At 44.7% G+C, this 26,358-nt stretch overlaps 1 protein-coding gene across 3 annotated transcripts in view; it reads right to left on the reverse strand.

Moving 5' to 3' along the window:
• The window catches only part of Pccb (propionyl Coenzyme A carboxylase, beta polypeptide), a 52,909-nt gene that overhangs the window by 14,565 nt on the left and 11,986 nt on the right, over positions 1 to 26,358 (reverse strand). For 2 of the 3 annotated variants that reach the window (XM_006511370.2, NM_025835.3), the window contains 2 exons: positions 16,109 to 16,219; positions 2,569 to 2,677 (listed from right to left, as the gene is read on the reverse strand). In XM_006511370.2, the coding sequence (XP_006511433.1) occupies positions 2,569 to 2,677; positions 16,109 to 16,219 (220 nt within the window). The remainder of the gene's footprint in view (positions 1 to 2,568; positions 2,678 to 16,108; positions 16,220 to 26,358) is intronic. The other variant, NM_001311149.1, reaches the window with a different exon arrangement.

A 26,358-nucleotide genomic window follows, 5' to 3' on the forward strand; every position in this document is an offset into this window, starting at 1 on the left:
AGCTCTTCCACTCATACCCGAGCCTGTGCCAGCAAGAAATAAAAATGTCACACAAAAGCTCCCACACAAATGTTTATAACGGGATATTATGTCATAAACGCAACATATATACGTTAGAAGACATACATGTCTAGCCATAATAAACAAGGCATGTTAGGGCTGGGCCGTGGGCTCAGTGGTACACCAGTTGTCTAACATTATGAATGACCATGGTGTAGTCTTCATTACTGGGTAAAAAGAATGAAAACAGTGAATGGTAGCCTACACCTATAATCCCAGCACTCAAGAAGCTGAGGCAGGCAGGGCGGTGGTGGCGCACACCTTTAATCCCAGCACTTGGGAGGCAGAGGCAGGTGGATTTCTGGGTTCGAGGCCAGCCTGGTCTACAAAATGAGTTCCAGGACAGTCAGGGTTATACAAAGAAACCCTGTCTCGGAAAAAAACAAACAAACAAACAAAAAAAACACCCAAAAAAACAAAAAAAAAAAGAAAGAAGAAGAAGAAGTCGTAGTAGTTGTTGAAGTTGTTGAGGCAGGAGGGTTAAGAATTCAAGGATAGCCAGGGAAACTTAGAGAGATCTAAATAAGTAATTTAATTAATAGTTACACATATATACATGAGACAATTACTTCATCGAAAGGAATGAAGTAATCATATGTGACAAAGGCTTGTCACAGACAAAGTTTAAAAATACATGACAAACTGGGTACAGTGGCACAAGACGATAATGCCAGCAAAGGAAAGACAGTCACTGTAAGTGATAAGTGACAGTCTTATCTCCTTGTGAGTTCCATGGCAATCAGGAGACCCAGTGAGACACTGTCTCAAAAGAAAAAATAAATGTAAAAAAGTATACCAGTAAAAGTAACCAGTTGCTGGGTGGTGGTGGAGCATGCCTTTAATCCCAGCACTAGGGAGGCAGAGGCAGGAGGATTTCTGAGTTTGAGGCCAGCCTGGTCTACAGAGTGAGTTCCAGGACAGCCAGGGCTACACAGAGAAACCCTGCCTCGAAAAACCAAAACCAAACCAAAACAAAGCAAACAAAAAAAAAAAAAAAAAACAGTCACAAAAGACTAACACTTTTTAAATTTGAAAATATAATTATATCATTTCCCCATACCTCCCCTTCTGTGCCCATCCCCCTTTAAAAAAAAATGTTTTCTGTGGAACCTAGACTTTCAAAAAACATATACCATGGGTCACTGAGATGACTCAACAAGAAAAGCCACTTGTGACCAAATCAGACAATCTGAGCTTGATCCGAGGGCCCACATGTAAAAGGAGAGAACCAATTCCCATCAGTTGCCCCCCAACCCCCAACAGTGATACTGTGCGTGTCCCCTTTGTCACATTCACACAAAATGTAGTGTACACACACACATGACCGGCATGGGAGCTGACAAGAGACAGTCTGAGAAGAGAAAAAAAAAATCAATAAAGAGAGACAAGAGAGGGAAATGGGATAGATATGAACAGAGTACCCAATAGACACATACAAAAATGTAGATATGGAAACATTTGGTACAATAAATATACACTATGAACAAATTTAAATGACAGCATTGTTGTATGACCCCACTTATATGAACTGTCCCAAATTAGCAAATACACAGTTTGGTGGTTTGGATGTGTTTGGCCTAGGAAGTGGGACAATTAAGTGTGACCCTGTTGGAGTAGGTGTGTCACTATGGGTGTGGTTTTTGAGACCCTCATCCTAGCTGCCTGGAAGTCAGTCTTCTCCTAGCAGCCTTCAGATGAAGATGTAGAACTCTCAGCTCCTCCTGCACCATGCCTGCCTGGATGCTCCCACCTTGATGATAATGGACTGGGCCTCTGACCCTGTAAAGCCAGCCCCAAGTAAATGTTGTCTTTGTAAGGGTTAACCTTGGTCATGGTGTCTGTTCACATAAGTAAAACTCTAAGACACCCAGAAATAAAGTTGGCTCACGACTGCACATACTTCCGGCAGCTAGAATCCTCAGTGTGCAGTAGGGTGTGACTGAAATAACGTTTTCCTCAAAGCCAAAAGTAAAAGTCCCAAGATAGCATCCCAGAACATTCCTTTGCAAGTTCTGCTGAAAGTTTATAAATCACACCTACTTATGACCACCCAGACAGTCCCAATATCACTTTACAGATGAGAGACTGCAGAGAATTGCTAGCCTAGCACGTGAGCAGCCCAGGGGTACGAGTGTGGGATATTAGTAATAGCCTACCACTTAAGTCTGAGACTGCAATCTGCCCACCACTTCTGTGGGTGTAAATCACCGTCTTCCTAGGTAAGTGCTGTCAGAGAAGTGGTAGTTTTTAAAAACTAACTTTCGGGCTGGTGAGATGGCTCAGTGGGTAAGAGCACCTGACTGCTCTTCTGAAGGTCCGGAGTTTAAATCCCAGCAACCACATGGTGGCTCACAACCATCTATAACAAGATCTGATGCCCTCTTCTGGAGTGTCTGAAGACAGCTACAGTGTACTAACATATAATAAATAAATCTTTAAAAAAAAAAAAACTTTCACCACTCTGCCCGGCAATGCGGAGAGAAGGAAGGTGACGGTCACACCTCTCACCTGACACAGTGGTGTGGGTCTTGGCACCACCCAGCTGCTCTTGAGTGACATCCTCATTGGTAACAGACTTCACAACTTCAGGGCCAGTGATAAACAGGTAAGATGTGTCCTGAAATCAGATGTCCACAGTGTCAAAGTCAAGTCACGTAGCTACTCAGAGCTCACGCACCAAGACCACAAATGCAGGGGAGGAGACAGAGGAGAGTGGCAGGAAGAGGCTGGGACTCTAGATGCCCACAGGCTGAGGACTTGCTTTCTGAGCCACAGGGTGATGGTTTAAATGAGAATGGCCCCCAGGGACTCACAGATTTGAATACTTGGTCACCAGAGAGTAGCACTGTTTGAAAGGATTAGGAGGTGTGGCTATGTTGGAGAAAATGTGTCACTGGGAGTGAGCTCTGAGGAGTCAAAAGCCCTTGCTGAGGCCAGAGTCTCTCTCTTCCTCCTGCCCGTGGATCGTGATGTAGCTCCGTCTTCAGCACCATGTCTGGATGTTGCCGTGCTCCCTGGATAATGGCCATGGACTAAATCCCTGAAACTGTAAGCAAGCCCTAATTAAATGCTTTCTTTTATAAGAGTTGCTGTGGTCATGGTATCTCTTCACAGCAACAGAATACTGACTAAGACACACGCTGTTCTCAGAAGAGCACTGCTGTCTGCTTCAGTCTCAGTATGTTAACCTGCAGTGTGGCAAACCTAGGGTCACAGGTCGCCCTGACTTGGGAGTTCATATACTATGTGCTTATCTTGCAGCTCTTCCCAGGATTCTGTCATTAAAACTTTTAAAAACTCCTACAAGACCACACTTCCATGAAGAAACTGAGGCACAAAGACGGTACAGTGAGACCTTAAGTGAGACTGCTTCTGTAAAAACCCATTAGCCAGTGTTCTGGTATGACTGAGGGGGCAGCGGGGAAAGGAAGGGAAGGAGGACAGAGAGAAACAGACAGACAGACAGACAGACAGACAGACAGACAACTGACTGAGAGGCTGAGGTTCTGACTGGTTATGAAGCCCACACTGACCTCAACCTCTAGATCATCCTGCCTCTGCCTCGTAAATGCTAGGATTACAGGTGTGCACCACTGTACCAGACTTTCCTATGCAGCTTCTACTTCAGGTAAAACGTTTGTTCACACAGAAGTGGAGGCAATGGAAAATGAATCCAACTCTTCAAACTCCACCCTGAGAAGCGGCCACTTCAGGCCCTCATCTGTCTTCCCAGAGACATTCGATAAGTCCAACATATTTTCTCTTACAAACATTTTTCTTTTGACACAATTCTTTGTAGCCATGTCCTGCGCATATTATTTTCAACCAAATTTTCCTTATTTTTAAAAACAAAATATATACTATCTTAAGAATCCACGAATACTGTAGATTTTCCATAACTAATTGCCACAGTTTGGCATAATTTAAGTGACCACTCAAATTTCTAGTCTCTTACTAAATAAGCAATCCTGCAATAAATCCCCTATCCAAATCATCAGTTAGTATTTTTCTGTCTGTGTTGTTAATGGATGGTGTGTGTGTGTGTGTGTGTGTGTGTGTGTGCCCATGTACTCGCTCGTGTGTGTTAGTTCTCTCCACTGACATTGACAAACTAAGAAAAAAGAATAGTCTGATATTACCTCTTTAAATGTCTGGTGTTTTGTTTGTTTGTTGTTGTTGTTTTTTGTTTTTGTTTTTTTGTTGTTGTTGCTGTTTTATGTTTAATGTTCTCTAGGTTATAAGCTCTGATATATTTAAGAAGACCAAGCTGGGCATGGTAGTACATGCCTTTAAGCCCAGCACTTGAGCCAGAGACAAGGGTAATCTCTGAGTTCAAGGCCAGTCTGGTCTACATAGTGAGTTCCAGGAAAGCCAGGGCTAGGCTACATAGTAAGACCCTATCTAAAATAAAATAAAATAAAATCCAAAGTAAATACTTAAAAGGAGAACACTTGAATTTTTCAGACTGAATATTCCCATCTGCAGGTACATTTAAATTGATTATGAATTATTTTTGTTTGTTTATTGAGATGGGTTTCTCTGTTTAGACCTGGCTATCCTGAAACTCCCTCTGTAGACCAGACTGGCCTTAAACTCACAAGAGATTCACCTGCCTCTGCCTCCTGAGTGATGGGATTAAAGTCCTGCATCACCATGGCCCACTTGGTATAGGCTTTAGAGCAGTTGATCATCCCAATCTATCCAGGGATGCCCACACTAGTAAAAGCAAGTACTGCTGTCAGTTTGATTTTGCTTGATAACGAGGCCAACTGCCATGCACCAGTGATCTCATTAATACATATCCAAGGCTGACCCTTTAAAGTCAAACGTTGCTTCTTACAGTATACCCAAGGGACAATGAAAAGACACCAATAGATACGGACGGCCTTTCACTTAAAGCTGCAATTATGAGTTAACATTGAAGATCATTAGCTCTCTGAGTACTTTTTCCTGTTCTTGTTTATAAAGATGTTCCTCATTAAAATGCATCAACAGCTCTAAGGCTCTTGCTGGAATATGAATTTACCTAGGGAGATAACAGAAAAACATGCAATGTGACAAAGTGTGTAAGTGTCTATGTATCTTCTATGTTGTGTCCTTGTTTAGAATCATACCAGTAAGGCCTTTCCCACTACATACGCACTGATTTGTAAGTGTTCATAGAATACTATTGATAATAATTTTAAAAAGAAAAGAACTAGCCGGGCAGTGGTGGTGCACACCTTTAATCCCAGCACTTGGGAGGCAGAGGCAGGCAGATTTCTGAGTTCAAGGCCAGCCTGGTCTACAGAGTGAGTTCCAGGACAGCTAGGGCTACACAGAGAAACCCTATCTAAAAAGGAAAAGAAAAGAGAAAAAAGATGGAGATGGAGATCTGTGGATACATGCACACGAAGGCAATCGTGTTTGCCTAGGGAGGAATCTCCCATTTACCATCTTACGCCTCTGCATAATTTGTCGTGCACATGATTAAAATCAAATGCATTATCAGAAGGTATATGCCTTCTGAAAATGGAACTATATTTGTTAATTAAAACAGAAAACCAGGCAATGGAGAGGGTAGGTGGTTAAGAGCACAGTTCTAGGGTAGCTGATGCCCTCTTCTGGCCACCCTAAGTACTACATGCATGCTGTGCACAGACATACATGCAGGCAAAGTATACACACATATAAAATAAAATAAACCTTCTTAAAAGTTTTTAAAATGAAGAACCACCCAAACTATACGCCTTAGGAAACACACTCCTCCTTCCCTTGAACCCCATCAAAGCCCAAACAATTATGGAGGTCTTCAGTACCTCCACTCCCACAGTCCTCTGTCAATCTTAACCGTGTATTTCTGGTCTGTATCTTTGCTTTGAGTGACGTTACATTACTATTTTGTTAATCTGTGTGAGCCATTATTTTATTCTTGCCTAAGAAGCTATGAACCTCAGTCACCGGTAACACAGTGGTACAGACTTTTTAACCCCAGCCCTGAGAGGCTAAATTCAAAGTTCTTAAGTTTGCAAACAACCTGGACTTCGGGGTAAGAAGCTGTCTTTATGGGGCCGGAGTGTTGAGGTTTGGTCTTTTTTTTTTTTTTTTTTGGTTTTTCGAGACAGGGTTTCTCTGTATAGCCCTGGCTGTCCTGGAACTCACTTTGTAGACCAGGCTGGCCTCGAACTCAGAAATCTGCCTGCCTCTGCCTCCCAAGTGCTGGGGTTAAAGGCGTGTGCCACCACGCCCTGCACGAGGTTTGGTCTTTTGCTATGTATTATGATGCTAAGCACCGCCCCCAAGACCTGGTTGCCCCAGAAATGAGAGTCCCCACTTAAAACCAAGTGATGTTATGTGACCTTGCTCCTCAAGTTATTTCTGATTGGTGAATACAGATACCGACAGCCAATAGCGGGGCAGAAGAGACATAGGCGGGGTCTAGGGTTCCCTAGATTAGGATTGGAGGAGGACCACAAAGGGTGGGGGTGGGGAGGAGAGAGAAACCATGATAAGCAGCCCAGAAAGCACGCCAGTTAGAGTTAAGAGCAGCTCAGCTGAAACATAGCAAATAATAACTCAGAGTTATAGATAGGAAAATTTATCTTAACAGCATAGAGGGTAGATATCCGCCCAGCTCTAGTGCTGATTAAGGCCTATCTGGGAACTAAATAATCTAAAGCAGGGTAGGAACTCCAGGTTGGGATTAAAAACGTCTAAAACACAGGAGAGATGGCTCAGCAGTTAAAAATCTCTGGCTGCTCTTTCAGAGTACCTGGGTTTGGGTCCCAGTGCTCACGTGGGGCAGCTCGCAACCATCTGTAACTCCAAATCTAGGGATCTGATGCCCTCTTCTGGTTTCTGAGAGCAACGCACAGACAGACAGCAAATAAGCAAAAAAAGCAAAACAATCAAAAAAAAAAAAAAAAAGCTATCTTTTAAATTTTTTGTTGTAAAGAATTTCAAAACATACCGATAAGATTCAATTACATATGTTTATGGGTTTTTTTTTTAATTCCCACTTTGAAGGTATGGAGAAAGATTTATCTGGCCAACAATTGCCAAAAGAATTAGATGTACTGATTTTAGGCAAAATTTACTTCAAATTACAGGAAAGGATAGTGAGAATAGCAGGTGTGGGGGACATACAGAGTGGGAAGATAAAGTCTGGAGGACATAAAAAGTAGAGGACATACAGAGTGGGGGACATAAACAGTGGGGGACTGTGATGGTGTGTATTTTGTCTATTTTATATGGATGATTTCTGTGCTGCATGTACACCTGCATGCCAGAAGAGGGCACCAGATCCTTTTATAAATGGTTGTGGGCCACCATGTGGTTGCTGGGAATTGAACTCAGGACCTCTGGAAGAGCAGCCAGTGCTCTTAATTGCTGGGCCACCTCTTCAGCCTTGTGATGGTGTGTATATGCTTGGCCTAGGGCGCGGCACTATTAGAAGGTATCCCTGCTGGAGTAGGTGTGTCACTGTGGATGTGGGCTTAAGACACTCATCCTAGCTGCCTGGAAGTCAGCCTTCCACTAGCAGCCTTCAGATGAAGATGTAGAACTCTCAGTCCCTCCTACACCATTGCTGCCTGCAGGCTGCCATGATCCCACCTTGATGATACTGGACTGAACCTCTGAACCTGTAAGCCAGTCCCAAGTAAATGTTGTCCTTACAAGAGTTGCTTAGATCATGGTGTCTGTGCACAGCAGCAAAGCCCTAACTAAGACAGGGACATATAGAGTAGGGGACATGACTGGGGAGCATAGAGAATGGGGGGCATAACAAGTAGAGGAACAAGTGGGAGACATAAAGAGAGTGGGGGTCTGAGCTGAGAGCACTCAGGGTAGGGACTGTGAAATGTATGACAAGTACTGTGAGCAGGGACTGAGGGAGGCTGGAGGCCGACCTGGGCTTTGCTCTGCAGCCACAGGTATATTTCAGTAGAGCCATATGTCCCTTCTGTCAGAAGAGAAATGACCTTTTAGGACAGATTGGAACTAGTTTCACGAGTTCCTGAGGTGTGCTGGCCTTTATCTAGCCACCAGAAATCTTCCTATTGGCCCAGTCTGGGATCATTTATGGACATCTCAGGCCAGCCTGAGACCTAGAGACCTAACATGGGACATCTCAGATCTAGCCTGAGACCTTGAGACTAACAGGGGCAAGACAGAGAGACTAGTCGGCCAGAGAGGGTGGTGACTGTTGAGAGGATAAAGTACTTGAAGACAGTAACTCCCCCGATTCCAAAAAGGCCAAAGTAAGATGGGACCCTGTGGGACGCCCCACTTGCCAGCAAGTAAGACGCCACAACAGGATCCTTCTGCACACGTTTATTGGGAGAGCTTGATCACAGAGGCGAAGAGACCCCAAGCCCAGAACTGGTGCTGCTTATATAGGCCTAGGAGAGGCGTGTCTCACACCCGGATTGGTTATGCACTATACCTCATTTGCATGTTCCTCATCTGATTGGTTATTCTCTCAGAACCTCATTATCATGCCTGGGCCAGGCAGTGTCTTGGCAAAAAACTTTACTGCAATATGTACACATTGGTTGTTTGCCCAAACTTGCCAGCAGTAGCCAGCGCCACTCTGCAACGGTGCATGTGGCTTCCCACAGGACCCCAAGGGCACAGCTTCCTCCTCAAAAGCTGATAGTGCCCTTCTCATGCCACCCCAGAGGTCAGGGAGAAGCTATTGGGCAGCTCGTTTCTAAGTCTTAAACTGCTCAGGGCAGCCCCAGTGGCACCAGGGCAGTGTGCAGCTTCCACGCTAGATACACAGAGTGGGGACCCCCTTAACCAGGGGCTGTGAAAACTTCCCCGATTCGGACACTACAGTACATGAGGTGGGGTTCCTCCACATTAGCACTGGCCCCTCAGCAGCCACTCATAATGAACACCGAAGCTGCCCTGGTAGCGCTTGGACTCAGGGCACACATTTGCAGAATACCCCTAAAGTCCCCCCCTCCATGGTCGCTATAGTGTAGTGTTCTGAAGCAAGGGTTTTCAAGCTACAAGGGCTAAGAAAGTGGCAGAATGTGGTAGCAGGAAAGGTGTCTCTCTGAGATGGCACCCATCAGGAAACACAACAGCTCTAGAAGGGAAAGTTACTGTACAGGCTATGAAGAGCTGAGGGGAGGAGGTGGCTGAGAAAGACACCCGAGGAGCTACCTGGATATTTCAAAGAATGTGGGATGATAAAGGGAATGAGAATTTGCCTCCAGATATGCCAAAGAACAGCAGTGTTTCAACAATGCTTTGCAGTCTGATTAGAAGCAACTGCTAAATCTTAAAGCGCAGAAGAGAAGGGGAAAGAGGAAATACAAGCTGAGATGGCCCAGCACCTGGAAATGGCACAGCGCCTGAAACACACCTCTAGTCCTGCAGCCTCGCATTCCTGCCAAACTGAATAAACCAGACAGAACCAGTTGGGAGAGGCCAAAGCAAACAGTACAAGTCTGGCCCAGGAGGACCAAGTGCTTCAAAAAGACCCCACACTGAGCTGGCCCCTAGGCACTAAATCAAGACTATATCTGAAGACATCCTACAATACCAGGCAATAAAAACAGGCTTGGCAGCTCTGCCAGCCGGTGGGGGAAGACTGTTAGATCACAGGTTCCTGTCAGAAAAAAATATCCATCATGGAAAATTATTCTGAAGTTTTATACCACCACAATATCTAGAATAATTCCCACAGAGGAATACTTGATCGACAGGATCTTCCCTCTGGGCTAAAATTCACATTCTGATAGATGGCTCATCTGGCCTCTGTCATCACAAATGCCAAAAGCAAAGTACCCTAGACATCTGTTTTATACATTTCAAAATATTTGAAAAACTCTGTAAACAGTCTGGTGCCATCCATTTCTCGGGCTGCAACTGACATTCTAAGATAATAAAATGACCTATAGGTCTAGCAGAAATGAAGACAATCTAAACAGGTCCATGAATCCCTCAATATATTGGTTTATAGAAACAATGGGCCATAAAGAAATGAGAATTTCCCCAGGAGTCTCATCTGGAAAGGACCGGCCACCAGCTAGAGGGGATTCCTTGGCAACTGTCAGGCTAAGGCTAAAGGAGGAGGAGTCTGTGGTAGGTGGGACCACACCTTGACCAGACCTGCTTACATTCCTCAGTTTAAACTTCAGTCTCCCTTCAGGACCGAAGACTGACATCGGGGTTCCCTGGATCTCCTTGTCCCCTTTCCAAACGTGGACAGTGAGCACCTTCTGCTTTCCACTAATTTGAATCTTTAATTTCTACCGAGGATGGCAGGACCCGCCTGGGGTAACAGGTTGTGACCTGCACTTTGTCAACATTCTTGGTAAGGACGTCAGTTACAGCATTTTTCATAAACATACAAATTTTGCGAAAGTGCCTTGCAGGATTAATGCTCTCCCCGTCTTTTATCAGACCTAGGAGCCCTGTTCTAAGCTACTGGAGATTTTATTATTTAAGGAAGCTGTACATTTTGCACTGAGGGAGCTTGAGGCTGCAGGAGACTCTGGCCCCTGGGGTCTGGGAACTGATCCCAGTCTAGTGATGTTTCCACAGGGGAACCCACAGTCAGCTTTATGTTTCCCATAACGCTGAAATAAACTTCAGCATACTTTCCTGGGATTCTTAGATTTCTATGTAAAATGGATTTATTTACATTGGATCAACCTCAGGAATCAGTGCTGGCTTTAACTTGTAAAATATGTGTTTTCTTTTTGTTGTTTGTCTTTTTTTAAAGTTTTTTTAAAAATTACATTTATGTATTTTATGTCCAGTTCCAGGGGGTCTGACACCTTCTTTTAGCATCAGTGGGCACTGAACCCACACGGTACACACAGACATGCAGGCAAAACACTCTTACACAATAAAATAAATATAAATCTTAAAACATGCTAAAAATATAGTAGTCAAGACAGCGATTGCATTGCCCCAAAACCAAGCACCAATCAAACCAAGAACCAACCCTGGAGCCCAAGGACAAGCTGACGAAGTCCGAGGACCTTTGAAGGGAGCAGAGCTCTCGTGCAGAGTGTTTGTCTAGATTAAGGCGAGGAGTTGTGAAGAATGCTTGCCTGGGCTAGACCCCAGGTTCAATCCCTGGGAATGCATGGTGAAGTTCCTACTTTGGAAGACAGTCTGGCAGCTTCTTCTAAAACTAAAGCCCTATTCAACACTGGTTTCTGCAGTGCACCCTGGGGCATTTACCCAAGACATCCGATGACGCCATCCCCAATCCATACAAGACCCTGCTGTTTATAGCCGTATAAGCTTTATTTTTTCTTGCTGAAGCTTGGAAGGAACCAAGATGTTCCTTCAGCAGGTAAAGAGAAAAACTAATCCCTAAAAGATATAGATAATGAAATAGTATTTGGTACTAAGACACAAACTACCATGCCAGGAAAGTGAGGAAACTTAAATGTGTAAGACTAAGTTAGGGATGGAAGCCAGTCTGAAGAGACTCCATACAGCCACTAACGAGGAGACTCCAACTACACTATTCCAGAATAGGCAAAGCGTACACGCAGGGGAAAGAGATAACTCAGCTCACACATACTGGATGCTCTTACACAGGATTTGGGTTCAATTTCCAATACTCACACAGCAGCTCACAGCCATCTGTAATTCCAGTGCCCAGGGGGCCTGGCAGTCTTCTGGCCTCCACAGGCACCAGGCACACAGATGGTGCATACACATATATACAGGCAAAACACCCATACATATAAAATAATTATAATTTAAAAAATACAGGGCTGGTGAGATGGCTCAGCAGTTAAGAGCACCTACTGCTCTTCCAAAGGTCTGGTGGCTCACAACCATCCATAACGAGATCTGACTCCCTCTACTGGTATGTCTGAAGACAGCTACAGTGTACACATATAATAAATAAATAAATCTTTTTAAAAAAAAATACAGGCCGGGGAAGGGGATAGGGTCATTATTTCTTTCTCCCCCCCCCCCAAGACAGGGTTTCTCTGTGTAGCCCTGGCTGTCCTGGAACTCACTCTGTAGACCAGGCTGGCCTCGAACTCAGAAATCTGCCTGCCTCTGCCTCCCAAGTACTGGGATTGAAGGCATGCGCCACCACGCCCGGGTGGGTCATTATTTCTTATCTTGTGAGAGAAAAGGAGAGAGAGAGAGACCTGGCACACATGCACCATGACACTTGTGCGTGGAGGTCTGAGACAGCTCTGGGGAGTCAGTTCTCTGCTTTCACAAGGGTTCTAATGATCAAACTCAGGCTTGCAAGGCAAGTGGTTTACCCACTGAGCCATCTTGCCAGCCTGGCCCTGAGGCCCTGCTGCTGGGACTGCAACAAGCACCACTGTGCCCAGTGTAAGCACAAGTGGGTTAGGAAGAACCTAGGCTCTTCCGACAACTACGTATGCAGCCATCGAGGATTGCATAAGAAACATCAGTGGGTGCAGAGGAGATCTGAGTAGTCCTGAAGGGTCTCTCCAAAGAGTGTAATAACCGATGGAAAGCCAGACAAACCTCAGCTACCAAATCAGCATCATGATGGGCAGATGAGCAGTCACTGCAGAACACAGGGAGACAAATTCCCGAAGAAGGCATGGGACATGGTGCATGACTGGTGTCTCAATGGAGGACCATCACCACAAATGCCATAGACCATAGACGGACCAGGCCTCCCAACCACGAATCTAATCCTAAGGACACGTTGGATAAATGGACACTGGAGGACAAAGTAAATTATCTTATAACCTTGAAAAATGCCAGTAATCAGGACATGGGCCATAGCTCAGAAGGCATTGCATCTGCCTAGTGTGCAGAAGGCCATGGGTTCAATTCCCAGCACATATGCCTCTCAGTACAGGGGAACGCCAGGGCCAAGAAGTGGGAGTGGGTGGGTGGAGGAGTGGGTGGGGAAGGGTGTGGGGGACTTTCAAAGAGATGTGACCCCCCCAAAATGTATTGTCTTAGTTACGGTTCTACTACTATGAATAGACACCATGACCAAGGTAACTCTTATAAGGACAACATTTAATTAGGGCTAGCTTATAGGTTCAGAGGTTCAATCTATTACATCAAGACAGGAGCATGGCAGCATCCAGGCCGGCCTGGCTGAGAGTTCTACATCTTGTTCTGAAAACAGCTAAGACTGGCTTCTACGTAGCTAAGACAAAGGTCTTAAAGCTCATGCCCACAGTGATACACTTCTTCCAACTAGGCCACACCTCCTCTAACAAGGCCACACCTCCTAATAGTGCCACTCCCTAGGCTGAGCATATATAAACCCTCACATGAATTCTGTACTAAAGAAAAACCTACATGGGACATTAATGGGCTAAGACCCTGGGATGTGGGGTCTAAGTAAACTGTTTCCCACAATATTTGACTCTGTAGACCTCGCAAGACTGAAATCAATCACACTGCAGTGACTCTGCAGACAGCAGCAGGAACAGAAAATTTACGACATTTAGAAATTAAACAAAGAATCAATGCATGATGGAGGAATCACAGGAGAAATCCGAAATGATCTTGAGACTGTGGGAAACCAAAGCATATCAAGGTTCATGGAGCATACTCACGGTCAGGAGGGGCCATACTGGAAAAAGCCACAAAAAAGCTTTACAACTGAAGAATTGGGGGTGGGGGTGGGGGAACTAAACCTAAAGCCACCCGAAGAAAAGAACCAGAAAAACAGAAAGGAAACCACTACAAACTCAGTAAAACTAAGGGCTAGTGGCTGAAAACATCAACACAATTAACACGTTTGTTTTGGTTTGGTTTGGTTTTTTGTTTTGTTTTTTTTTTTTTTTTGTCTTGTCTGATTGTTTTTGAGACAGGGGCAGGGTACATCACATCGCCTTGTGCAGTTTAATGCTTTCTCTGCAGAGCAGGCCGCTGCTGAAGTTGCAGTAATCCTCCTGTCTCAGCATTCTGAGTTCTGAGATTACCGTGTGAGCTACCACAACTAGAAGCTACACTTAAATCAGTTGCCCAGGTTATCTAAAGCAGCAAGCAGAGTCAGTGTGTCCCCAAGCTACGCCCCAATGAGGGTGTAAAAAGCAGACACAGAAAACCCAGCCTAAAACTGACATAGCACCATCACAGATCTGCAGATGGCCAAAATAATCAGACAAAAAACAAAGTTTGAGGTCTCACACATTATTATTATTGTTATTATTATTATTATTATTATTATTATTATTAAGTTTTCAAGACAGGGTTTCCCTGTATGGCCCTGGTTGTCCTGGAATTTGCTCTGTAGACCAGGGTTGAACTCAGAGATCCACCTGCCTCTGACTCCCAAGCAATGGAATTTAATATGTGTATCACAGCACCTGGCCACACTTTTTGATTTCAAAATTTATTCTAACTTAATGGTAACCAAAACCGTATACGCCAGTGAGGGAGAGCAGGCAAAAGATCATCCAGTCAGATGATCTCTGACAAGGGTGACTGTGTCACCCAACCAGCTGGCTGAGGTCCTTTCGCTCTGCCCAGACAGAAATCATGGCAGGCCAGAAGAAAACTGCTCAAGGGCTGTTGCTTTGCAGTGTCTGTGTCCCTTGGCATGTGACAGAAGCAAGCTGCAACAGAAGGAAGGTAGAAGCAGTCACAGGTGGTACCCCACTGCTACAGCTCTGACGCAGGCTTCAGGTAACAGGGCTCTTAGCTCCACAAGCGCTCAGTTCCTACGCGGGCTAAAGAAGTTGGTATTCCTTAGCATTTGGCAGCTGGCATTGCAGCCTCGGAGCAGACTGAGGAGGAACTGGGAATTCCTCAGCTGGTGACCGTGGTCAGTGTCAAAGCTCAGTGGCCTCAGGTGGGAGACTCTTGACCTTATTAGGCTCTGGAATTCTCCCAGTAAGCGGAGACCACCTATTAGCTCTATAGCAGTTCACACTTCTGCAGCCTCAGCCCTCTGTCCTTACTTTAACTGCCTTTTAAATGTGTGTATGGGGATGGGGGTGGGGGGCGGGGCACATGTGTGCAGGTACCCACAGAGGCCTGAAGAGAACACTGGAGTCCCTGGACCTGTAGTCACAGCAGTTGTGAGCTGCCTGACATGAGTGCCGGGAACCAAACCCGAATCCTCTGGAAGAGTACTAAGTGCTCTCAACCACATTAACCACCGAGTTTTCTCACTCACCCCACACCACTAAAAGAAGACAAGGAGAAGTTGTTTACTGGCCTCCTGCTGCAGGAGACAGCCTTTCTCTGTCATGGTATTTACTGTTGAGGTTTTGAACATTAAAAACAAACAAAAAAACAAAACAAAACAAAACAACAAACAGCCTTTCTTTCTATCTTAACTATCGCATTAAGGAGAGTTACCCACCTAAAAGTTTAAGGAGATTCCATCTAGAAATAATTTATCACAGCAGGGCAGTGGTGGCGCACACCTTTAGTCCCAGCACTCAAGAGGCAGAGGCAGGCTGATCTGTGAGTTCCAAGCCAGCTTGGTCTACATGGTGAGTTCCAGGACAGCCAGGGCTACATAGTGAGACCCTGTCTGGAAAACAAAACAAAACAAAACAAAACTTCAAAAAGTAAAATAAAAAAAAAATAAATAAATGCTGGGTGGTGATGGTGCAGACCCTTAATCCAAACAGCCAGGACTACACAGAAAATCCCTGCCCTGAAAAAAAAATTAAAATTCATCCTATTAAAGGCAGGTGATATGGTACTGTAGACCTCTCCAACAGAAGCTGAAGATCACGTTTCCATTAGCATTACAAAAAGGATAGTAAAATAGCACACGGGTAAAGGCAGAAACACAGGACACCAGGAGCCACTTCCCAATACAACAGACCACACCTGACCCTCCCAAGGGAGCCCTCGGCAGTGAAAGGCCATCAGTCTGGGCAAGGGTCGAGTCCTTCTGATTATGGGAAGCCATTTGCAATTCAGATCTCAGATAAAATCTCTGGGCACATAAGCACCACAGATGCCGGGCCAAAACCTTCCCTCCACTCGCACCGTATCTTGGCTCCACCAAACACCAATGAGAACTCAGATAAGGAACTAGATGTGGGTCAGGCATTCTGTTTACAGCAGATGAGAGCGACAGGACACCAGCCACAGGCACAGCTCTTACCTTCACCATGAATGTGAAGTCTGTTAGGGCAGGGGAGTAGACGGCCCCACCAGCACACGGGCCCATGATCAGAGAAATCTGCGGGATGACTCCAGACGCTGTGACATTCCTCTGCCAACACAGAGAAACAAAGGATCTGGTTATAGAAGGACTCACAGCTATCTGCAGGAAGATAAAAGCTTTTGCTTCCACAGAAATCTCTATGCAGGAGGCAAAAGATCCAATCAGGAGAGTGCTTCCAAAATTATGTGTGCAACGTGTCCTCATAACGGAAGAGCAGTTTATGGGTCACTTTCTGAAACAAAGAGTGTTCCCTTGTCTTGACATCACTTCCTCACCACGATGTGAGCTATAGGTCCCAGCCACTGTTAGGTCCAGTGGAGAAGCAGCCTGCACCCAGCCTGCTTGTAGCCCTGACCTCTACGTACACCCTCCACAGAAGCTCCCAGAAGGTGGGAAATGGAGTCACCAAAGCAGGTGCCATTAAGTGGCCTTCATCATCTGCTCATCCTCAGACAAGGCCTGGTAGCTGTGAGGGGAAAGACTACACAGGAGGGTTGTGTGGGCAAAGGTGTTATGAAGAAAGTAAAGCCTCAAGCTCTAGGAAAATAGTTTGAGGCTCAAGGATTATCTCCTCTCTATCTCCAAAAGAAATAAGGGGGGGGAGGAGGAGGCTAAACACCAAAGAAGATTGAGACACCTGAGAGTCTAGCATTTTTAATTAAGGTTTTCCTCCAGTCTAATACCAGCTCCAGGTGTCTCTTGAGGTGAAAGGAAATGACGCCAGACAGCAACCCAAATCCTTGAGAAGTAATTAAGATCATGAACAATGGATAACCTGTGATTAAAGACCAAACGCTGGAGGCTGGGAAGACAGCTCAGTGGATAACTGCAAACATGTGAACCCAAAGTCAGACAGAGTCACTTGCAGGTCCATGGACCCAGCACTTCTATAGCAAGATGGGAGGCAGAGGCAGGAGAATTCCTACAGGCTAGCTACCTTGGAATACACAGAAGGAATAAAAGATACCCTTTCTCAAAACAAGGTGGCAGGCAAGGGCCGACAGCTGGGGCTGTCTTCTGACCTCCACAGGTCACCATACACATACATAGCTGTACACATACATACACATACATAAAAACATATTGCATAAAACTCTCTTTTCTTAATTTGGGACTGGAGCGATGGCTTGGCGATTAGAAGCATTTATTGTCTCCAGATCACAGTACCTATATGGGGAGACATACAACAGCCTGTGAGTCCAGCTCCTGGGGATCTTCCACAGGCATCTGTACACTACTGGCAGACTCACTCAGATACACACACACTTAAAAGTAATTGTTTAGAAATAAAGAACAAATAAAGTAATAATTATAACACTGTATTTGGGCTTATAACTTGAAACACACATGTGTATACACACATAAACACATGCAATAAGCACATACACACATGCATCCACACATACATAAAATTAAGTAAATGTACCCAGGTGATAGTGGTGCACATCTTTAATCACAGCACTCAAGAGGCAGAGGCAGGTGGATCTGAGTTCGAGGCCAGCCTGGTCTATAGAGCAAGTTCCAAGACAGCCAGGGCTACACAGAGAAATTTTGTCTCAAAAAACAACAAATGAATAACTATATACATACATACATACATACATACATACATACATACATATAATGATTTTTAAAAAGAGATTGTGTTGAGATACTTATTGCAACCTGGAAGCAATCACTGAACATTCAAAAAAAAGTTACAATGGGGTTGAGATTAATATAAGCAAAATACAATAATATACATATAGAAAAATATATATTTAAGCTAAAAGTGGTGGTGTGTCCAGCACTTGGGAGACAAAGGCAAGAGGCTAAGAAGTTCTAGGCTAGCCTAGGCTATATAAAACCCTGTCGGGTTTGGGGTGGGAGAAGGAAGAGAAGAAAGAGACAGAAAAGCAACTATTATTTTGTATGCTTACTTATTTTTAATTTTTTAAAGTACAGTTTAAAAAATTAGACAAGTAGGGCTGGTGAGATGGCTCAGTGGGTAAGAGCACCCGACTGCTCTTCCGAAGGTCCCAAGTTCAAATCCCAGCAACCACATGGTGGCTCACAACCACCCGTAATGAGATCTGATGCCCTCTTCTGGTGCGTCTGAAGACAGCTACAGTGTACTTACATATAATAAATAAATAAATAAATCTTTAAAAAAATAAAATAAAATAAAAAATAAAAAATTAGACAAGCATAGTAGAGCATGCTTATACTCCCAGAATTTTGAAAGCTGAGGCAGAAGATTAGGAGTTTGAAGCCAATGGAGGCAACTTAACAAGGCCCTGGTCTCCCGACATCCCAAAAGAAGAAGAAGAAGAAGAAGAAGAAGAAGAAGAAGAAGAAGAAGAAGAGGAAGAGGAAGAGGAAGAGGAAGAGGAAGAGGAAGAGGAAGAGGAAGAGGAAGAGGAAGAAGAAGAAGAAGAAGAAGAAGAAAGAACGAACATAGAGGAAATTTAAAAGTACACTAAAAGTATTTAACATAAGAGCTATGGGCTTGGGGTAGGGTTCTCTTGTTGGTATAAAATCAGTTTGTTTGTTTGTTTGTTTGTTTGTTTGTTTTTTTAAATGGAATCTCACACTACGTTGCCCAGGCTAGTCTCAAACTCATGTACTCAAGTGATTTCCTGACTAGCTAAAAATGATGGAACACCCCCACCCCTACCCCCACCCCCCAAGCACTCAGGCTAACAGGATATAGCCATGAGACATCACAGAAGACAGATGGGACAGCTTTAGGAAACCAGGAAATAACTTCAGCCACAGGACTGTCGGAAGCACCTTTCGGGAAGTCTAGTCGAACCCTTTCGGGATGGAGACAGAAGAAACTGCTGAATTTCATGTGACCCGCTGCTATCTTTCCCCAGCCGTGACAAGCACACCTACAGTGGCTATCTGGCACCAAAGAGGGGCAACAAAGGCCACATCCTCGGTAGGGTCATGCTTTTTATTCTGAGGCGCTGAGGATCCATACTGGGCAACCACTGTGCCTCATCTCCAGCCCGGATGTGTATCGTCATCATTAACTGTGGCTTCTGAAGGGTCAGCTTCATTCAGTTCTGATGGGTTGTTTCCTTATTATAAGGGAAAAGGATACTTGCCCAACCCTTGCTCTAAGCTTCTGAGAACATCTTGTTTGGTTTGTTTGTTTGCTTGATTGCTTGATTGCTTGTTTTGAGACAGGATTTTTCTATGCAAAAGTTCTGGTAATCCTGGAACTCAATTTGTAGACCAGACTAGCCTTGAATGTAGAGATCCGACTGCCTCGGCCTCCTGAGGGCTGGGATTAAAGGTGTGCAGCCCCACACTCTGCCTGTCTAAGAACATCTTTTTCAAATCGTTGATTGAACACTGTGATGGTTAGTATTATCAAACACAATCTTGTAGGAGTCGAACTCTGGGCCTGGCTGGGTTGAGCTGGGAACCCACCGTAAATACAAGCACCATCCCATAGCCCAGCATCCAGGGCTGCAGCATCCTGGGCTGCACTGAATGACACAACAGAAGGGAGCCATGGAGGAGCGTTCTCATTTCTGTTTCCTGACTGCAGGTAGCACGTGGCCAGCCAGCCCCTCCTCCTCATTATGGACCACACCCCCAAACTTCGAACCAGAATAAACTCTTTCTAAAGGCACATCTGTCACAATCCTGAGAAAAATAACACCACAACCACAGAAACAACTAAAATTTAAGAGTTCATATTCAACACAAATCTTAAAAAAACAGCTTAGAAAAAGTCACAGTTGGATCCCACAGTCAATAAACAAAGCGGACTGAAGGAGCTCAGTTTGTAAGTTACCAGGAAACCAGGCATGGCGGTGCAGGCCTACCACCCAGCTCATAGGAGGCAGAAAGTTCAAAGCCATCTTCAGCTACACAGTGAGATGGAGGCAAGCCTGGGCTACACGAGACCCTGACTCAATGGAGAAAAACAAGAACACCTTACCAGATAGAATACTACAAATTTCCACTATTCATCAACAAATTATGGATCATAAGACACGCAAATGGGTACAGCCATTCACGGGAAAAACATAATTTGAGGGATAAGAAACCTGAGGAAGCCCTGTGAGTTTACAGGAGATTCCACTGGGCTCCTCCCAGGGACCTAGCAACAGCTTATGTTATCACCTACCACCACCATGTGTGCCAGGTGTGTGTGTGTGTGTGTGTGTGTGTGTGTGTGTGTGTATCTATGTGTCCCACCCCCATATTCTCTCTCTCCCTCTTCTCTCCTCTGTACCACCCCCTTCTCTGCCCACATGGCTCTACCCCATCTGTCTGCCTGTCTACATGGCCACTCATCTGCTTCTACCCCTCCTCCAGGTCCTCACTCCTCTCCCTTCCCCAGTCAGCCCCCTTATACCAGATGTGTTGCAGGGTGTGATTTCTCAGGGGCACACTTTGGCATGGGCTTACCAGACACCCCCTCCCCACATTATATTTCACAACACACACACACACACGTTGAAACTATTAGTCACAGATGCGACAGCAGCTCTCCTAAATATGTTTGATGGATGGAATAAAATAATAATAAACGTGGAAAAAGAACTTCAGGAAATCAGGAAAAACACTGAACAAAATAGGAATAACATGAAATCATAGAAAACAAACAAGCAGAAACTGTGGATGATAAATGACATGAAATCATTATTCATCAAATTACTGGTAGAAGGTTCGCTGGCAGATTTAATCGCAGGAAACAATGGGTCAGGGAACCTGGAGATAAAACCCTGGAAGTTACCATGTTGAGGAAAGAAAAACATGAACAAAGCCTGAGGGACCTGTGGGAAGCCATCAGGGACCAAGTGCGTACCACAGGAACCCAGGAAGCTATCAGGGACCAATGTGCATACCACAGGAACCCAGGAGACACAGAAACGGCCCAGTCAAATACCAGAAGAAATATAACCCCCGACTTCCCAGATTTGATGAAAGACTTGTACAAACGTTCACATTTAAAAAGCTCAACAAACTCTAAAGAAGGATGGGCTCAATGACATCACACTGTGACACGTTATAGTCAAACTATGAACCTCCAGCCCAGGAAGGAACCGGGAAGCAGCAGGGCAGAACGGCTCCCCTCTGACAAAGGGATCCCAGGAAGATAAACGGTTAAGCCCAGGGGGCAGCAGGACATAGTTCAAGTACTTGATGAAAAACCTGTCAGCCAAGAATTCAACATCCAACAAAGCCAAACTTCAAGGAAGGAAGAGTAAGCCATTTCCAGATAACAGAGGCTGAAGGAAGTCGCTGGCAGCTGAGACATCATACAAGAAACACAAAAGCTTCGCTCTGAAATAAAACGACACTAGACTGCTACAGGAAGCCGTGGGAAAAGAGTCACTAGTAAATCCAACTGTCTAGGTAAAGCTTGTGACAAAGCACATTCCTGCGATTGTTCGTACATATGGCTTTTAAATCTGTCAACAGAGACATCGCGAGTAAAGAGTGATCTTCAATGATGAAGACACACAAAAGCACCAAGTCCACACACTGTTCATGCTAACTTCCTTTCAACCAGTTAAGATCTTGGTTGTAATTCCCCAGATGACCACTAAGAAAAAGACACTTTAAAATACAGCGAAGGAGGCTTGAAGAGATGACACCTCGGTGGTTAAGAGCACCAGTTGCTCCTCCAGAGGACCCAAGTTGAATTCCCAGCACCCATGTGACAGTTTGCAACCTTTGTAACTCTAGACCCAAGATATCCAAGATCCTCTTCTGACCTCTACAGGCATCAGGCACGTAGTTGGTATATAGACACACATGCGGGCAAAACACCAACGTGTGTAAAATAAAAATAAAGGTTACAATTGGGGGGGAGTTGTTTGTTTGTTTTTGTTTTTTTCGAGACAGGGTTTCTCTGTACAGCCCTGGCTGTCCTGGAACTCACTTTGTAGACCAGGCTGGCCTCCAACTCAGAAATCCGCCTGCCTCTGCCTCCTAAGTGCTGGGATTAAAGGCGTGCACCACCACTGCCTGGCTAAGGTTACGATTTTTGAAAAATAAAAATATGGCGAAAATTGAAGTGAACTAAAATGGTTCAACTCAACTACATACAAAAGGGGGTGGAGCTGTGGCTGGGCATGGTGGGTGGGCGTGGTGGGCGGGGCTACTGCTGGGCATGGTGGGTGGGCGTGGTGAGCGGAGCTATATCTGGGCATGGTGGGTGGGCGTGGTGAGCGGAGCTATGGCTGGGTATGTGGGTGGACGTGGCGGGCAGAGTTATGGCTGGGTATGGTGGGTGGGTGTGGTGAGCGGAGCAATGGCAGGGTTTGGCAGGCTGCTTTGCTTGGCCATGGCAGCACATGCCTGTAAGCTCAACAGACACAGGAGGATCTATAGCCAGACAGTGTTAACTACACAGAAAGTTTTTTTCATTAAAAAAGGAGGAAACTGGGGGTAGGGGAGTCCAGAAAGCTGTCTCAGGGGATAAACGTGTGCTTGTGGCCAATGCTGATGCTCAGCTTTCATTCCAGTCTACCTTTAGTGGAAGGTGAGAATTAATTCTCACAAGTTGTTGTCTGACCTTCATGCATGTATTACAGCACATGTATGGCCACACACACATACAAATATAAAAACTAAAAATAAAAAGCCATAAAAGGGGGCTGGCTCTGTGGTTAGGGCGCCTGCTGCTCTTCCAGGGAACCTAAGTGCAATTCCAGCACCCAGTTCATGCAGTTCACAGCTGCCTACTAACTCCAGCTTAGGGAGAACCGGTGCCCTCCTCTCGCCTCCAGCAGGCCAGTACACGTATGGCATGTACATGTATGTGCGCACGCACACACAGGCACATGCAAGCGCACATAAAATTTAAAACTTTTTGAGAGTTATAACAGAAGAATCCAGGCACCAAAAATCCATCTAAGAGACTAACAGACTGATCTTTTAAAAGATAATGTACATGTTCTCTATAGTTTTACTTTTGACAAAAGGACACACAAAAAAGTTGAGAATATGAGATTTAAAAAAAAAAAATTCCATGAGAGGAAAATATAGAGCCATGGTGGCAATGTTATCAGACAAAGTAACTTTAAAAAGTTATAAAATAGAAAGCTATCATGTATGGGCCAGGCACAGTGGTACATGTCTTTAATCCCAGCACTTGGGAGGCAGGGGTAGGCTAAGCTAACCTGGTCTACATAGTAAGTTCCAGAATAGCCAGGGCTACACAGAGAGAACCTCAAAAAACAAACAAACAAAGCTATCATGTATTAGGACCCAATACACATAGAAAATATAACAATTATAAAAATGTATACTAAAGGGCCAGAAAGGTGGCTCGTCAGGTAGAGGCCTTGCCTCTGAGCATGAAGGCCTGGGACTCACATGGAAGGAGAGTCCTGACCACTGAAAGTTGTCCTAGTCCGCAACACGCTCCGTGGCATGCACCCAAGCAAGGGCAACACAACACAAAAATAAATATAATTTTTAAAAAATCTATATAATTAAAAAATCAAGGAAAAATTTAAAATGTCCACCACTAACAGAGTCCTCAGATGGATAAATCAGCAAGAGCTTTAAAACATGAGAACCAAACCCTGACAGACGTGGAGGGGGTGTAATCGGGTGAGTGACGATAATCGGAGACACCTCTTCTAATAACGGACAGCAGGTTGCTACGTAAGTAGTAAACTGACCACAATAAAACAATACATAACACACTTTACAAGTCCATCGAACAGTCTCAAGCTGTTCTCAAGACATAGTCTCAAGCTGGGCATGGTGGCTCACACCTGAAAGCCCAGCACTTGGGAGACTGAGGTGGGAAGCTAAGTTCAAGACCTGTCTTAGCTGACTCTGGGACGGGTGAAAGCCCTTGGATAGCAGGTTCAAGGCCCCAGGTAAGGATTCTACCACTACAGAAATGTACGCTGTTTGACACACTGAACGGCATGTCACAATGGATGGATTTTTCAGTTTTTCAGTTAAATTTAAATAAAGATGCTTGGTTTTTGTAATGTCAAGGTCAGGGTAGGTACAGTGGCACAAGTCTTTAATTCTAGAATGTGGAAGGCAGAGACAGGGAGTTCTCTGTTGAGTTCCAAGACTAGCCTAGACCATGCAAGTTCTGGGTCAACACGGAGCTATATTGTGAGACCCAGTTCAAAAGAAGTTTTTAAAAATTTAAACTGCTGGGTGTGGTGGCGCACGCCTTTAATCCCAGCACTCGGGAGGCAGAGGCAGGCGGATTTCTGAGTTCGAGGCCAGCCTGGTACACAGAGTGAGTTCCAGGACAGCCAGGGCTATATAGAGAAACCCTGTCTCGAAAAACCAAATAAATAAATAAATAAATAAATAAATAAATAAATAAATAAAATTTAAACTAAGATCATGAAAAACAAAGACTACAGAACTGCCCCAAATTAAAGAAAGAAAATAAAGAGGTATGACAATTGGGTTCATTCCAGGTCAGAAACAAAAGTTAAGGAAAGAGGGAGAGGAAAAGGGGGAGAGGGAGAGGAGGGGAGGAGAGAGGTAGGAGAGGGGTTAAGAGGGGAGGGATAGAAGAGAGAGGAGAGGGGGAGAGAAAGAGAGGAGGAGGAAGAGGAGGGGAGGAAAGGAGAGAAGACAAAGGGAGAAAGGGGGACAGGGGAGGAAAAGAGAAGGAAAGGAAGCCATTAAGGGCTTATTAAGGCCACTAGATAAAGACTATGAATATTAATAACAGATTGATGTCATGTCTCCTTTTATATTTATATTCTGGTTAATGTTCCCGGGAAATACACAGTGAAGGACTTAAGAGCTAAAGGAAGCAAAATATCATCAGTTTGCCCCCAAAGGTTTCTAAAGTAACATGCAAATATGTATTGCTAGAGAGAATGGTACATTGAATGGGGGCAGCACATCTGGTTAAAGGGCACAGGACAGGGCTGGAGAGATGGCAGTCAGATGGCTGACTGCTCTTCCAAAGGTCCTGAGTTCAAATCCCAGCAACCACATGGTGGCTCACAACCATCTGTAATGGGATCCGATGCCCTCATCTGCTGTGTCTGAAGACAGCTACAGTATGCTCATACACATAAAACAAAACAAATCTTTAAAGGGCACAGGACAGATTTTGGAACGTGTTTCCCATGAGGTCTGAAACTACATCACAATTAAAAGTTACGAGAAAGTAACAACACAACAGCAATGAATGGCACAGTCCTGTGACAAGCAGGTGTTGCAAACAATTCCGTCAACACCACAGATCTCAAAGTTGCTAAGGCCCAGTTCCTGGAAACAGCAGCAACTGGAGCCCCACAGCTTAAACATCTACCAGATGATATCCCAAAGCCCAGCCATACTCTAAAATGTAGCCACTTCTCTGGGGGCCTCTTTTTTTCCCCTATGCAACACAGACATGATTTCCAAACCATGAGCCTCGAAGACCTTCCAGACCTCCCTGTACTGGACAAACAACCACAGAACTAATGTTTCCTATGGTGGGTTGGTTAGCTTCAGAACTAGGCGAGAAGGACTCAAAGGCATGTTCAGAACATACAAAAGCTGGGTGGCATTTCAAGTAATGTGCATATACTTACAACTTACCGAGGGTCTCACATATACACACATACAACGGATCATGAAGGGTGGTGACCAGGGACAAGATATTTGTCATTCTGAAGGGGTGGGATGGATAGCCCTGGGCTGACTAGAAACTGCCTGTCTCCCCTCTCTCTCACCTATCAGACCCCCATCCCCGTCTCCCTCATCAGACATTCCCTATGTCAGATCATGCAGGTGTCTGACGTGATGGCCTCCAAGAGTTTCTGATGGTGAGATTTGGAATGATTTCTTTCTTCTCTTTATCCCAGTTTAAACACTGTATAATAAGTAGTCCCTAGTGTTTAAAAAGAGAGCGCTTTAAAAAAAAAACTTTATTCTAGCAAATCAGTTTACCTTTAACATTCCTTACCATCTCTCTCTTGCTTAAAAAGATAAATTAGATAGATAGGTAGATAATAAATAGATAAGAAAAAGAAAAACACCTGGGCATGGTGGCACACGCCTTTAATCCCAGCACTCGGGAGGCAGAGGCAGGCGGATTTCTGAGTTCGAGGCCAGCCTGGTCTACAGAGTGAGTTCCAGGACAGCCAGGGCTACACAGAGAAACCCTATCTCAAAAAACCAAAAAAAAAAAAGAAAAGAAAAGAAAAACATTTCCAAGTTCTTTCTCCTCATGAATGACCTTGAACTAATTA

This window comes from Mus musculus, chromosome 9 (assembly GCF_000001635.26).
Source record: "Mus musculus strain C57BL/6J chromosome 9, GRCm38.p6 C57BL/6J".
Lineage (NCBI taxonomy): Eukaryota > Metazoa > Chordata > Mammalia > Rodentia > Muridae > Mus > Mus musculus.